This window comes from Camelus bactrianus, chromosome 24, assembly GCF_048773025.1.
Source record: "Camelus bactrianus isolate YW-2024 breed Bactrian camel chromosome 24, ASM4877302v1, whole genome shotgun sequence".
Classification (NCBI taxonomy): domain Eukaryota; kingdom Metazoa; phylum Chordata; class Mammalia; order Artiodactyla; family Camelidae; genus Camelus; species Camelus bactrianus.
In genome coordinates this window covers 1,476,124-1,490,344 of record NC_133562.1, presented here as the reverse complement: position 1 = coordinate 1,490,344, position 14,221 = coordinate 1,476,124, and the positions used below count along the sequence as shown (strand labels likewise).

At 57.3% G+C, this 14,221-nt stretch overlaps 1 protein-coding gene across 1 annotated transcript in view; it reads left to right on the top strand.

Annotated features, from left to right (window-relative positions):
- The window catches only part of APCDD1 (APC down-regulated 1), a 28,096-nt gene extending 14,295 nt beyond the window's left edge, over nucleotides 1-13,801 (top strand). Inside the window, exons 4-5 of the mRNA XM_010958106.3 lie at nucleotides 10,136-10,457; nucleotides 11,877-13,801. Coding sequence (XP_010956408.2) covers nucleotides 10,136-10,457; nucleotides 11,877-12,328 — 774 coding nt within the window. The 3' untranslated portion in view covers nucleotides 12,329-13,801. The remainder of the gene's footprint in view (nucleotides 1-10,135; nucleotides 10,458-11,876) is intronic.
- The last annotated feature ends 420 nt before the right edge of the window (nucleotides 13,802-14,221 follow it).

Here is a 14,221-nt window from a genome sequence, read left to right as displayed (position 1 = left end):
CTGTCTCCTCCGGATGCACCTCTCGGGGACGTCCCCCCACCACCATGGTGAGGTGACCCCCAGGGCCAGGTACACTGTGTTGGGCCCAGGAAGTTCTAGGGGCACCAGGAGCACAGTGAGGCCAGGCCGCAGGGGAGAGGACAGCCCTCCTGCCACTTGGGAACCTAGGGGTCCCATGGGGTGAGGGCAGGCGGGAGGCCCCACCCAGTCCACGGGGACGCGGAGGCTCCAAGGTGAGACTGGAGCCAGGTGTCTGGGAATTGGAGGACCTGTGGGCTTCTTCTCCATCAAGGGACCTCATCCAGAGCTGGCGTCGGACGCTGCAGGGAGACAGCACAGCTCTCGAAGGCGCAGGTGTGAGGAGGCAGCGGGAGGGGACGCTCCCCCTCTGAGCACAGTGGAGCCAACTTTATCTCCGGGGGTGGGAGGAAGGGTGGAGGAGTGTCAGGAGTGAAAGCTGTCTGCAGCCCAGCAGAAACCCCCCCGGGAGCCAGAACCCGGGGGCCTCACCTGCACCTTTGTGAAGACGGCCCAGGAGCAGGGCCCTCTCATCCCTGCGCGCCCTCCCGCGGACACACCGGTGAGCAGGCCGGGCCGAGAAGGAGAGAAGAGGCGGGTGGAGGCCCCGCGGTCCCGGGACGGGGCGGCCAGTGAGCAGCCCGCACCTGCCGGCTCCCGCCCCGTTCCCGACCTGCTCTGCTCTCCATGCGTGACATCGGGTCCAGGTTCTGTGTCCTCACCTGCTGACACCCACATGGGCCCTTTGATCCTTGACTCCTACTTAAACTGGAAGAGGAGAGGATTAACCACAACACCTGCCTGTCCCGCCCTGTGTCCGCACCCTCCTCTCTGCTGCCTGCTGGGGAAGGTGAATTGGGGTTCTATAGCTTGCAGCTCCACACGGTCCTCTCGCCCTCCCCCAGTCCTGTCCCTGCTCCAGTTGGCGGCCCTCATGAAACCCCGTAGTCAGCTGGGGGAGCTGGCCCGCACTCTGGCTCCTGGAGGACGGAGGTCTTGGAAGTGAGTCATCACTCGTGGGCTGGGGACTAGGGTGACAGGTGTCAGGCTGGCCTTAGGGTTTTCACCCACAACACAGTTGGAGTTGTGTTTTTTGACACAGTCGGATCAAGTGGAGAGAATGTGGCCTGTGGAGACGGGAGTCCAGGCCTCCGTGGGCATCAGCCATGGAGGGTGGCAGTGTTATTGGGCCTCCTGGGGCCTCAGTTTTTCTCTTCTGTAAATGGGGGACAGCATCAGAATCAGCTGGTGAACAAGCCCTGGGCCGCCGGGCACCCGGGAAGGGCTGCTGGCCGTGGTCTAGGGTGAGCAGCTCTCTGGCTGACGGCTCCCAGGGAAGGACCACGGCTGCTGAGGTTTTAATGTTGTTAAACCTTTCCTCCCGTTTTCTCTTCCTTCTGCGGCTGAGGCCGTGTGGGAACGTTTCACAGATTCATAAGAAGTGAACTCTGCAAACCCCAGGCCGCGGTGCCTCATTCCAGAAACATTCAGGGTGAAGAACCGGGTCTCTTAGATGTTACCCAGGTCGCACTGCTTTTGTTTAAAGGAAGGTGCGGGGGAGCATGGAGAGCGTGGCACCACGTGTGAAGGTACAAGCAAGAGGCAAGCCGCCCACGGGGCCGGTATCCTGTGCTGGGGCAGCCAGGCCGCTGAGGAGGGCGTGTGTGGCTGGGGGCACACTGGTCACTGCAAACCTTTTCGGACCTGCTGAGATTTGCGCCGGGACCTTATCCTGCCTACACACAGTCACCACGCTCAGTTAAAACCAGTTCAGCAAAGGCCGGCCTCGGAGGCTGGGAGGAGGGCTGTGGCTGCAGAGGAAGGCGGTGGCGGGGCGGGGCGGTTGCCGGCCGGCATCCAGGGCCTGGCCCCGTGTGGCGCTGGGAGCTGAAAGGGCCCTTCTTCTGCTGTTGTCCCTGGCGCGTGCATCTTGGCCTGCGGCGCACGAGTCGTCAGGAAGTTTGTCGATCCTGCCCCAGGACAGCAAGGAGAAGGAATAAATGGACTGGGCTGTGGGCACCTCTTCAAAGCCCCAGGTGCTCCCTGCCCACCGGGCTGCCCAGCAAGGCCCGCCGACCCGCTGGGAAGGAGGGGCCCGGGCCTGTCCCTGTCGGCAAGCTCGCCCCCCCACCCCACCCCACCCCCCGCCGAACTCCTCGCCTTCTCTAATCGTCAGTCCATAGAGACCTGGCTGAAAATTAGTTTAAACACTAAATTAGTTTAAAACCCCTCCTCTCAGCCCCTTTGGAAACGAGACACCGTGTAAAAACAGAAACTTTAAATTGAGTTGTTTTTCTAAGCTTCGAGCAGCTTTGCTGTGAGGCCCGGAGCGCTGGAAGGCTCAGGTGTGCCAGGAGGTTCTTTCGGATGTGGCTGGCTGCTCTTCCCTAGAAAACAATCAAGGCCCCCTCAGTCTCCCTGAAAGAAGACGCTCTGCTCAAATCGAGTCAACATCAGGACAACCACTGCCCTCTGCCCGGATTCCCGTGCCGTGGAATCCGCCAGGAGGTGCCATCTTTCCCAGGAGCCATCCGTGGTAACTAGGAGCCAGCGATGGCTGGGGAACCGGACCAGACTTACAAGCAGACGGAACTGGCCTTTGTCCAAAACCCTGCACTGACTAGGCCACAGGTCAAAGTCAGAGGGGTTGCCTGAAAACCACGCAGCTCTCCCCAAACCCCGGGTCTGGAATATTCTGCCTGGAATGCTCTGGCGGCAGGGCTGCCCATCGGAGGAAGGAGAGCAGCAGCGTGTTCGGGGGACGCCCGAGCACCAGAGGAGGTGCTCTCTCCCCTCAGTTCTCAGAGGCCTTTGGGCTGGGGCAGCCCTTTGCTGGTGAAGGGTTTTCCTCTCCAGCCTCTTCAGGGTGTGGAAGATGTTTCGACGTTGTGACGTCAAGGGGCTTTGGACCACACGGCCGTGGACAGCGGACTCCAGGCGGGTCTGCAGCAGAGGGGTCTCTCCTCGGGCACATGGGGGAGTGGGTGCTCATGGAGGAACCCGTGTCCCCACTCTTGCCACCAGTATAGGGAAAGGAGGGGTGTTTGCGGAGGTAATGGGGTCCAGAGGTGGCAGAGGACCGGGGCATTCAGGGAGTCATGGCCTCAGCAGCATCTGGAACCCGCCTTACTAAGGTGGGGACGGCGAGGACACTGCCTACTGGAGCCCGGGACCTCCCAGGTGTGCACCGTGAGGCAGCCCTGCACCCGGCATGCGGACGCTGTGTTTGGGTCAGGACGGGATGTGTCCCGACGGCCATGCTGCACAGCTCCTCACGCCCGCCGTCACCGCAGAAACACTCGTGATAGTTCATGAGCCCTGAGTGCAGGGTTGCTGTGCGTGAGGAGGCAGCAGACGGGGAAGCGCTTGTTGTCAGGGACGGTGCGAGGGGTAAACATTTCATCCCTTAAAAGGCCAGACAGCAGAGAGGACAGAACGAACGCCTGGGCGGGCATGAGGTCACCCGTCTGTGTCCAGTCGTCCTGTGCAGACTTGTTGGCCGAGCGCCGTGGGGAGGCGGGAGGGGGAGAAGGCGGCCAGACCTGGGGGGAGGGCACTGCTTTTTCAGCAGATTTGACCATGAAAATGAGTCTACTTCAGCATTTAAATGAGCTGCAAGTAGTAGGAGTGGAAGAAACAAGTAAAAATTCTTCCGGGTTTTCTCCTGACGCCATTCTTGGCCATTTGTGTTCAGGAACCGTCTTCTTGGGGTCCTTTCCATACAGCCGTCCGCAGTGTGCGTGGATCGTAAGGGGGAGGCAGAGTTACCTTTCGTGTGATTTACTGATATTTCCTAAAACGGGAAAGGCCTTTGTGAGCTAACTTTTCAGATGCTAAAATTCCTAGAAAACCCATTCCTAGAAGATGCCGTGTTGCCCGGGGTCCCCCTTCTTACCCCCAGGATGTGGTGTTCAGGCGATTCTGCTCCCGGAGGCGTCCAGCAGGCAAGGGCAGGACCCGGGGGTCAGTGGCACCCGCCTCTCTCATCTCCCACAGTCCTTGCGGCCCAGGCCCCTTTCGGGTAACCCGCTGTGGGCTGGGGCTGCTGTGCAGCATCTTGGGAGGCTGGGTCCCCCTGCCCTCAGCACCTGTGCCCACTCCTGGCAGATGGTGACCAGGCTGAGCGGGGTCGGAGCACTGCTGTGTGGTCACGTCATCACTGACCCTGCCTGCCAGGAGCAGGTGCCAGATCGCAGGCCAGACAGGCCACCCACCTCCAGTGGTGGCCCTGGAGCTTCAGGTAGACACACACAACACGTGCGGCCTCAGCCATTCCCCCTCCTTCCTGCTGAAAGCGGAATCGTTATGACCCCTTGAGGAGGACCAGGTGAACCCGAGCTCACAACCTCCTGGGGTCCCAGTTCTGAAGGGGCCCCGAGAGGCCGCTGCCCCAGGCGGGCAGCCCTGACCGCTGTGATGAAAGCCGGCCTGCTCAGTTACTGCTGTTACGTATCCAAGGACAACTTTCTATCCGTCCAGCAGTCATGAACCTTCACACGCTCCGCTAGGTGTCATGGGAAATAGGAAAGGGGAGGGCACTGGTCTTGGTCCCAGAGAGCTTGCAGAGCCAGGAAGGACGTCCGTGTGTGCGGAGACAACACCTACAGTTGTTGGGGACTGCACATGTGCACACGACTTCCAGCAGCACTCACTAGCCTTGGAGGTTTCTACCTGAGAAGCGTTTCTCCGCAGAACACAACTTTAGCAAGGGAAGTTTTCCATCATCTATTCCCTTTTCTCCTCCTCCTTGAACAAAACATGTGGCCCAAGGAATGTTTTATTCAGACTGCTTCTCTAGCTGATTTATTCACAGCAAGATCACGTTGGGGAATTCCTTCCATTCCAGGAAGACGCTGGAAACAAGTGGATCCCATCAGCAGATCTTGTTGACAGACCAGCTCTCCAGAAATGAATGTTGGCAGGGGATGGGCAACGCCTGGAGAGCCCTGCCAGTCATCAGCCAGAGAGGACCTTTTCCGGGGACCAGAGTCCTTGATGTGTGTTCTTTGCAGACCTCAATGGAAGGGGCGGCCCAGGGCACACAGCGAGCTCCACACCGAGTCCTGTCCCAATTCTACTTTGGGCCCTGGAGTCATCTCAACCATGCTCTTCTGTCCCTCTGTGCGTGAGGAGGTGGTGTACTGGGACCTCCTCAGAGTCAGCGCCCTGTGTGCTGTTTACCTGTTGCCGGGGCTGGGCAGAGTGGGCAGAACCTCTCTCTGCCTAGAACGTTGCTCACTTGTAAAATCTGAGGTTGATTTTTCATTTTTAGAATAAGCTTGGTTTCCTTCTTAAGCGATTAATTGTATAGCCCCCTGCCCCCGGGATGAAAGCTGTCTGTCGTTGGTGTAGAGCCTCAGCGTGGATCACGTTCTGGGCCCTCTGCTTTAGCCTTCAGCTCTTGTGTGTGCAGAAACCCAGGCGTTAAGAGAGCCTTTCTGAGTGAGACGCAGCGGAGGGAGCCACGCGGAGCCTGGCGGGAGAGCCTGAGCAAGGGAGAGCCTCAGTGGGAACTGTGGGTCAGAGCGTGGCCCAGACAAGAGTACCTTCAGGAAGCAAATGAGACGTCCTGGTGCCAGCCACTCTTCGTGTGGACAGTCTTCTCCCGGTAGTAACTGGGAGAGGCTGCTGTTTAAGAAAAGCATCTTGGGAAGGAGAAACTTGAGAGCAAATACCGTGTCTCAGCCTTCATTTGGGCTTCCTCATGCTTGTTCCTAAAGGTCTTTTGGTTTTTATTCAAGCCAAGGATGGTGGTAATTAAGAGTGCAAATTAGATTTTTTTTTAAAAATCTGTCCAGAAAACAGAGGTGTCCCCATTATCCAGCTATGGTAAAAACTGTCCCCTTTTGGACAGTATCCACAGAGAGGCCAAAAATCCCACTCACCTGTGACATCTTTGTCTCCTTAATGCCAGCTAACAGTTGTTTAAAACAGCAATTAGTCAACTCAGCAACAAGAAGAACTAAAAAAAAAAAATTTAAAAATGGGCGAAGGACTTGAATAGACAGTTCTCCAAAGAAGACGTAAAAGTAGCCCATGAGCACAAGGCAAGATGCTGACCGTTCCTGGTCAGTAGGGAACTGTGAGACAGAACTGCAGTGGGGACCACATCACCGTCACACCCACTCGGATGACTGTTGTTAAAGGGAGACACAGCTGTTGGTGGGGATGTGGAGAAATCGAACCCTCGTGCTTTGCTGCTGAGCAGGTGAATGGTGCAGCTCTGTGGGAAATAACACGGCGGCTCCTCCAGCAGTTGAAGACAGAATTACCTTATGACCCAGCAACTCCACTTGTGGATATACACCCAAAAAAGTTGAAAGCAGGGTCTCAAAGAGATTGTGCACCCATGTTCACAGAAGCGTTATTCACAACAGCCAAAAAGTGACAGCAACCAGGTGCCTGCCGATGGACAAATAAACCACAGTCTGTCCACACAACGCAGTACTCTTCAGCCTTGGAAAGGAGGGGAATTCTGACAACTTCTGCAGCTCGGATGAACTCCGAGGACACTGCGATAAGTGAAATGAGCCAGAGACAAAAAGGACAAATACTGAATGGCTCCACTTATATGAGGTCCCTAGAGGAGTCAAATTCATAGACAAAGTAGAATGCAGGTTGTCAAGGGCCAGGTTGGGGGGTCAATCAAGAGTCGTATTGATAGGGACAGAGCCTCAGTTTGGGAAGACGGATGAGTCCCGGAGGGGGTGGCAGCGATGGCCTCACAGCAGTGTGAGTGTGCTCAGTGCCCCGACCTGCGCACTGAGCATGCTTGAGGCGGTAACTTCTTTGTCGTGGATGTTCTACCACAACGAAGGAACGTTAACTCAAGAAACATAACTCGTTTAGGAATCTGGCAGGACCAGTACCCAAGGGCAAGCTTCCCTCCTCTCCCTCCCTCCCTCGCTAAAGCTTTGCGCGACCTACGGGTGACACGTCTCCCCGCAGCTGCCCGGCCTGCTCTCTCTGCTGCAGGTCAGAGACACTCGAGTAGAGCAGGACCATCACTCTCCTGCGGTGACCACAGTTCAGCCAGGCCCTCATCTTAGAGTGCAGGATCCTGCCCCTTCATCCTTACAAAAAGCTCAAAGTGCTGCCGTGCTGGGCGTGGAACGGCCTGGGCCCGACAGCGGTGTCCCCTCTGCGCCAGGTCTCTTCCTTCTCTGAAGAGCATTTGATCCCTGGGTTGTCCCAGCAGCGAACCAAGACCCCTTACTCCCTCCCCGCCCACCCAAGCTTTCTGGGCAGTTCCTGAGTTGATAATGGTATTGGAGAAAGCAGATCTTTCCAGGGATTAAGGTTCATGTCTTCCTAGAATGGCCGGAAAGGAAAGTGGTCGCAATGGTTGTTTTTCAATTCACAAACCACAGATAGCAAACCGAGTTGTGCAGAATGGGAGGAAGAGGGTGGAGGCTGGGTTGGTGGGAGGGTACCAGCAGAGCTCGTGGTCTGTGTAGGATCTGCTCAGCAGGCAGGGGTTGCGGGGAGCAGTCAGCAGGCTGCCAGCTGGTGAGCTCCCAGGGGAGGTCCCTCCTCTGGGGGATGTGGGAAGCTGCCTGGCCTGTGTTCTTAGAGGGGTCTCTCTTTCCAAGGCTGTCTCCTGCAGCACTTGATGTGCTTGTTAACAGGCACTGGCACCAGAACCACCCCCCCCCCACTACCTTGCCCCACTGTCCTTTCTGTGAAATCTCAGACTTGAGTCGGAGTACTGGGCTGGTTTCATTCAGACCATGTGGCGCTGGAGCAGGGGAGTAGGGACAGCAGGTACGGTTTGATCAAGGTGCTGATCATGGTGATGCTTGCTAGCCATTAAGGGGCTGCCTCCTGGGTGCAGGAGCTAATATGATGTTACAAGCATCATATGAACTATCCATCCCAGACTCTGAGTATTAGAATTCCTTTTTAGGTAAAAATTTGGAACCTTCACCTTGTAGTAGTTTACAAGAAAACAAACTATGGCAAAATTACTGAATTCTATGATGCTCTCTTTTCATTGAATTTGTGTTTTGTTCATCCTGACGTGCACTTGACAGACAGTGGCACGTATAGCAGGGGACGTTCCGTGTGTCCAGTCTTCCCTCCAAGGGCCATGCAAATGTACACCCTCACTCTGAGACGGCCTCTGCGCGGTGATTCTGGGAGCGCTGAGTGGACCCGCCATAATCTGCTGCTCGTGTCTTAGCTCTTACGCAGGTGTAATGCCCTTTTTATGCACAGGGACATTGACGCCAAGAGAGGGGTGACTTGCCCAGGTCAGCAGTGGCTCAGCCCCAGCCAGAGCCATCTCTCTCTGCGCAGGGGAGCACAGCCCTGGTGGCTGTGTGCCTGAGTCCTTCCCAGCCTATCCTCGCTGTAGCTTGCAGCACTCTGCTGACCATAGGCTGCAGGCTGGTTTCCGCCGCGTGTCCCCAGAGGCCTTTGTAGGAAACCGTCAGCCAAGAAGCGAATGGGAACTCAGGGCAGTGAGACCCCCACCTTCATCTCTCTGCGCTGCCCCTCCAATCTCGCGTCTGCAAGCCACAAACCTCCTCCTCTCCCCTAAACCACAGCGCTCAGCTCACCTGACGAGCACGGGGAAGCCTGCGAGTGGGTGCTGAGCTGTCCTTGCAGGGGAGTGTGGAGGTAGGTGTGGGGAGCCCTGTTCCCTGCTGGGCTCTCTGCCCTCCCAGGTGGCCTGGCCTTTAACCCAAGACCCACCGTGCCGGCCTCATGCTGAGTCAGCGCCCTGAGTAACTGCCTGTCAGTCCCTGTCTGCAGGCCTGGAGCTGTGCATGGTGGACCCCGGCAGGGACACAGGGCCAGGGTCGCCCTCCCACTCCAGTGCCACTCCTATTTGTGTGGCCTCCTTGTGTGCCAGTGTCTAGATTTTCTAAGTCGCCTTTGTCCTGGGGTCCCAGTTAGGGTTAGTAAAGCAGACCCCGCCAGAGCCTCACTCCTGGAAGTCAGGGTTGCCGCCCTCTTGCACAAGTACAGCTTCGGGCTGCAAAGCCAGAGCCAGCTAAGAGCCTGTGAGCCATGTGAGCCCAGCCCCGCAGACACAGCCGGACGTCTGCTCGCCCTCTGCGGGGCCGTGTCCTTCCTGCCTCCTTTGCAGGGACACCCACTGTCCCCAGACAGCCCCCTCGTCACCCCCAGCAACTGGCAGGTGTCCTTTTTCTGCCTGTTGTGTGTATCATAATTATGTTTAGTGAAAAATCTCATTGTGCTAGAATGCCTGTAACAGAATTTACCGTCTTAACGGGTTTTAGGTCTAGCTCAGGGACGTTCAGTCCACTCACTGTTGCAGGCCTGTCGTTTGCACCCACCACAGACGCCCCCGCACCCCCGCCCCAGCCCAGGGGCATCTGGTCTGCTTTTGTTGCTATGAACGCGACTGGCCTGTGCCCCGCACGTAAGTGGAGTCACACGGTATTCGTCCTTCTGTGTCTGGCTCATGGCACCGAGCACAGCAGCCTCCAGGTGCGTCTGTGCTGTCGCAGGTGTCAGCATGTCCTTCCTTCTTAAGGCTGAATAATATTCCATTGTGTGGATGGACTGCATCGTGTTTCTCCATTCAGCCATTGCTGTACATTGGGTTGTTTCCATCTCTTGGCTACTGTGAATAATGTTGCCGTGAACTTGGGTGGACAGAGCTCTCTGTGGGGCCCTGGCTGCAGTTCTTTGGGGTGCAGACCAGAAGTGGGATCGCTGGGTGGCAAGGTAATTGTCTTCCACGGCAGCTGCACCCTGTTACATTCCCAGCGGCAGTGCCCAAGGGTTCCAGTTTCTCCACAGGCTCGCCACTGCTCCTATTTTGGGGGTCTTTTTGGGATGGTAGCCATCCTTAGGGGTGTGAGGTGATACCAGCCTTCTTTTTGAAAGTGTCCAGGACGTGTGACCTGAAACTACGACAGGGTTCTGAAGGGAGCCCGTATCACAGCTGAGATGTCTAGGCCCGTCTCTCCCCTCAGCCAGGCCCACGTGTGCACTTGTGCGTACACACCAGCACACACGCGCCCGCAGTGCCGGGTGGCGGGGCGGTGCCAGGGGCTGGGTCGCCCCTCTGCCGTGTCCCGGGGCAGCGCGTGTCCACGGCCCTGATGGAGACCGTGTCCCTGTGCTTGTGTCTCGGCTCTAGCACCACGACCACGCCTGCATGGCCTGCCGCATCATCCACCGCTCGGACGAGCACCGGCCGCCCCTCCTGCCCCCCAGGGCTGAGCTGACGGTCGGCCTGCACGGCGAGTGGGTGAGCCAGCGCTGCGAGGTGCGGCCCGAGGTCCTCTTCCTCACACGCCACTTCATCTTCCATGACAACAACCACACCTGGGAGGGCCACTACTACCACTACTCCGACCCCGTGTGCAAGCACCCCACCTTCAGCATCTACGCCAAGGGCCGCTACAGCCGGGGCGTGCACTCCGCCCGGGTCATGGGCGGCACGGAGTTCGTGTTCAAAGGTAGGGCTCCTGCCCGCGCCCTGCGCCCTGCTGCACCCCGAGGTCAGGGCCCCGCCGGTGGGCCGGCAGCCGCCTGGGGACGCGGAGCCTGCGGGAAAGGGCGTCTCCTCTGCTAGGGCTGCTGGGAGGGGCTCGGGAGCACTCCCGCCCCCGGGGTGCCGGTCACCAGCCTCCACGCCCTCGCTGCTCTGGCCGGGCCAGCCGAGTTATTTGTTTTCTTTTTTATTTGCTGCTGTTGAGTTGTGAGAGTTCCTTGTGTATTTTGGACGTCAGCCCTTCCAGACGTAGGATTCACGCTCGGCCTTGGGCTGGGATGCCAGGAGCCCACCCTCTCCGTGGTGTCCGGCATGGCCAAGGAGACGCTGTGTGGAGGGAACCAAGTCCGCGTGTTTCCTTCTCTGCGCGCAGCTCCTGGGGGTGCTGAGCCGCCCAGGTGGCACCACGCTCGCTCGCTGCACAGGTGCCCTCCCGAGCGGCGGTAGTGACAGCTCAGGTGCTCAGAGCTTGTCACCCCGACCCACGCTCATCGTGGCCTGGGGAAGGTGTCACGTGCTTGCCGGTGGGTGGTCGGGACGTGTCACGCTCACCTAAGTGAGGCAGGTAATGGGTGAGACTCTCCAGGCCGCTGTCAGCAGGAGAGCTCTTGTGGTCTCTAATTTTAGAACTTCTTTTAAGCTTGCACATCTTTTCAAGGAGGTGCCAACCTTGTCATGGAACAATAAAGAGGGCTGGCCTGGAAACAGGCGTGACCTTCCGGGACAGCATCCCACGGTCAGGTCCACTTAGAAGGTATTTCTGCCAAACCAGATAAGTCCTAGGGCCTCTCCGCTCCCCTTGGGAGGAAGATTGGCTCCAGGGAGAACGGGCCTTGGGTAGATGGAACCCAGAGAACGAGCACCTTGGTCTGAGCCCGCCCCAGAGCTCTCACGTGTACACAGTATGTGGTCCCCTAGGAGGGCCTCCAGAGTGGCCCCCTACGAGGACTGGGATTTCCACCTGAAACATTTAAGCATATTTTTCTTGTAAATTAGCTTGCAACCTAGTTTATTGTAGTTGCCCGATTTACGGCCCAGTATTAACTTGCCAGGTTGCTCATTAGTATAGGCGTTTGATACCAAAACTATTTAAAAACCTGTTCATAAAAACAAATTCCAGTTTTTGTTGACTGTTTTGTCAATCCCACAAAGCCGGGGCCACCAGAGACAACTCCTTGGGGACAGTTGGAGCTCATAGTGACAGGCACGGTCAGCCACGGTCTGGGCTTCCCGTTGACAGCCAGGCGTGGACTTCCTAGTGGCCCCTGCAGCACCCTTGGTGTGGCCACTGCTCACGTCCACACCGTTTTCCCGGGCCGGGGTCCGTCGGGTCAGTCTGCAGGGTGGGCTGCCTGGTCACGGACCTGTGCTCTCTCCTCGGCAGTGAACCACATGAAGGTCACCCCCATGGACGCGGCCACGGCCTCGCTGCTCAACGTCTTCCACGGGAACGAGTGCGGGGCCGAGGGGTCCTGGCAGGTGGGCGTCCAGCAGGACGTGACCCACACCAACGGCTGCGTGGCCCTGGGCATCAAGCTACCTCACACGGAGTACGAGATCTTCAAGATGGAGCAGGACGTCCGCGGCCGCTACCTGCTGTTTAACGGCCAGAGGCCCAGCGATGGCTCCAGCCCCGACAGGCCCGAGAAGAGAGCCACGTCCTACCAGATGCCCTTGGTCCAGTGTGCCTCGTCCACGCCCAGGCCCGACGACTTCTCCGAGGACCAGAGGGAGCATCCTCGCCGGAGCCAGGCACCCACGAGGGGCCCTGGTCCCCTGCTGCTGGCCGGGCTCGCCTGCCTTTGGACTCTGCCCGCCTGGAACGGCCTCAGATAGATGTCCTCACAGTTTTATTTTTCCAGACCGGATTCCTTACCATGTACAGGTTTCCTTTGCAAAAAAAAAAAAGACGCTTCTTTGTCGGGTGCCTGGGAACTGCCGTCCTCCTGCCTCACACCCCGCCACCCCGCCTAGCCAGGGTTGGGAGCCGCGGGGGGATGTCTCTGTGCAGCGCTCCATCCCAGGCGCCCCCCCCCCCCCGAGGAGGCGCACTTCCTGGTCGCGGAGAGCTGGGCGTGCGCTGTGTGGGGAGCAGGTGCGAGCGGCTTCCTCTTGTCATCTTCTTCATTACTGTGACATCTCTGGGTGGAGGAGAAACAGATGTCCAGCCACAGCTCTTCCTGTTGCTTCTCTGCAGTGGCTTCCTGTCATCTGTTAGAACCGTGTTACTCCCGGCTTTTACAGCCCAGCACCCAGGGCAGAGTCGGTTTGGGACTGGGACACAGACACCTTTTATGAATAGAGAAGAGACAGATGTGGGTGTGGGGAAGACCAGGTGTCTCGGAACCACCTCGACAGCCTTTGTGCCAAGAAACTGCAGACTTTCAGTCGCCAAGAAGCATCTCATTAAAGTTTCACAGTCATCTGAACCTGGTTGTTTCACGTCGTGGGGGTCAGAGACGTCGGTCCAGCACTGGTTTCTGGGTGGTGGCAGGACACCTGCCGGGGGACGAGGTTGCGGAGTACGTGGCGGATGGGGATGGGAGCAGTGGTGCAGGGACAGTGACGATGCATGACAGGGACGCAAGGACGCAGTGCTCGTCCGTCCCTTCTCCTCTCTGTGGGACACATCCTGGCCCATGTGGGAGCTGGTCAGAGCTGGGTGGATGGAGTGTCACTGCCACCTCTGTGACCTCACAGATGAACACGTAGAAACCATGTGTGGAAGCCCTCAGGGCTGGCTGTCCCCAGGAGGTGGTGGGGACACCCTGGCCACGTGCTGCGTTAGACTGAACACTGTCCTCCGGGGCCAGGCCAGCCTGACAGAGTGCCTTGGGGCACCCACGCGGCTTCTGTGAGCTTCCTCGTGTGGGAGGTGACGAGTCACGTCTGCCCACCACGCGGGGCTGTTACAAGTGGTGCTGTCTGATCACGGAGGTGGCTGCCGTTGGAGACCAACGGAGTGACCGGGGGAGAAGCCCACAGAAGGCCTGGATGTGACTGAAAGCGGCCGGAGGATCCGTGATGGAGGCCGGACGTCACACCTGTGCTCAAGAACCGCCTTTGTGACACGCGTGGTCGTTGTAAGGGTGGCGTGGAGACCTAAAGCACTTTGTCTTTAGGTGACATTTTAAGTTGTGGTGCGTACTGAGGGGGTTTGTTCAAATGAAAGTACTAACTTAACGTCTGCCAGGTTTAACCAACAAAGATGTCAGAAATACTCCCACCAAACACATTTCACCTGTGGATCTATTTAATGAATACTAATGCCGTCTTGAAAGGATATAATAAAATGATGTAAAAAAACGATGTTCACTGCGCAAGATACCTTGGTGATTTACCATAAAAGTGACAGCTGTGTAGACAGTTCACAGCCGCTCACGTGGACTTAGCTAGTCACACTTTTTCTAAGTACACTACTTATATATGCATGTACACATACACACATGTATACATGTGCCCAAATACACAGGCGTTAGTGTGCACACGATGTATGATTACGTGGGTGAATGTCTTAGGGGTGACGTGAATTTCATGTGATCATATCACTTTCTGATACACTGCAAATCATTACAGAGAGTGACCAATATAATTCATTCACCAATTATTGACAGATTCATCCCTGTCACTTATCAGATCTCCCACACACATCATCTTAAAAGGAAGCTGCCCTGGTGACCTGTGAAGACCATCATTTTAAGTGATTTCCCATCGCCTTAAAGAAATATA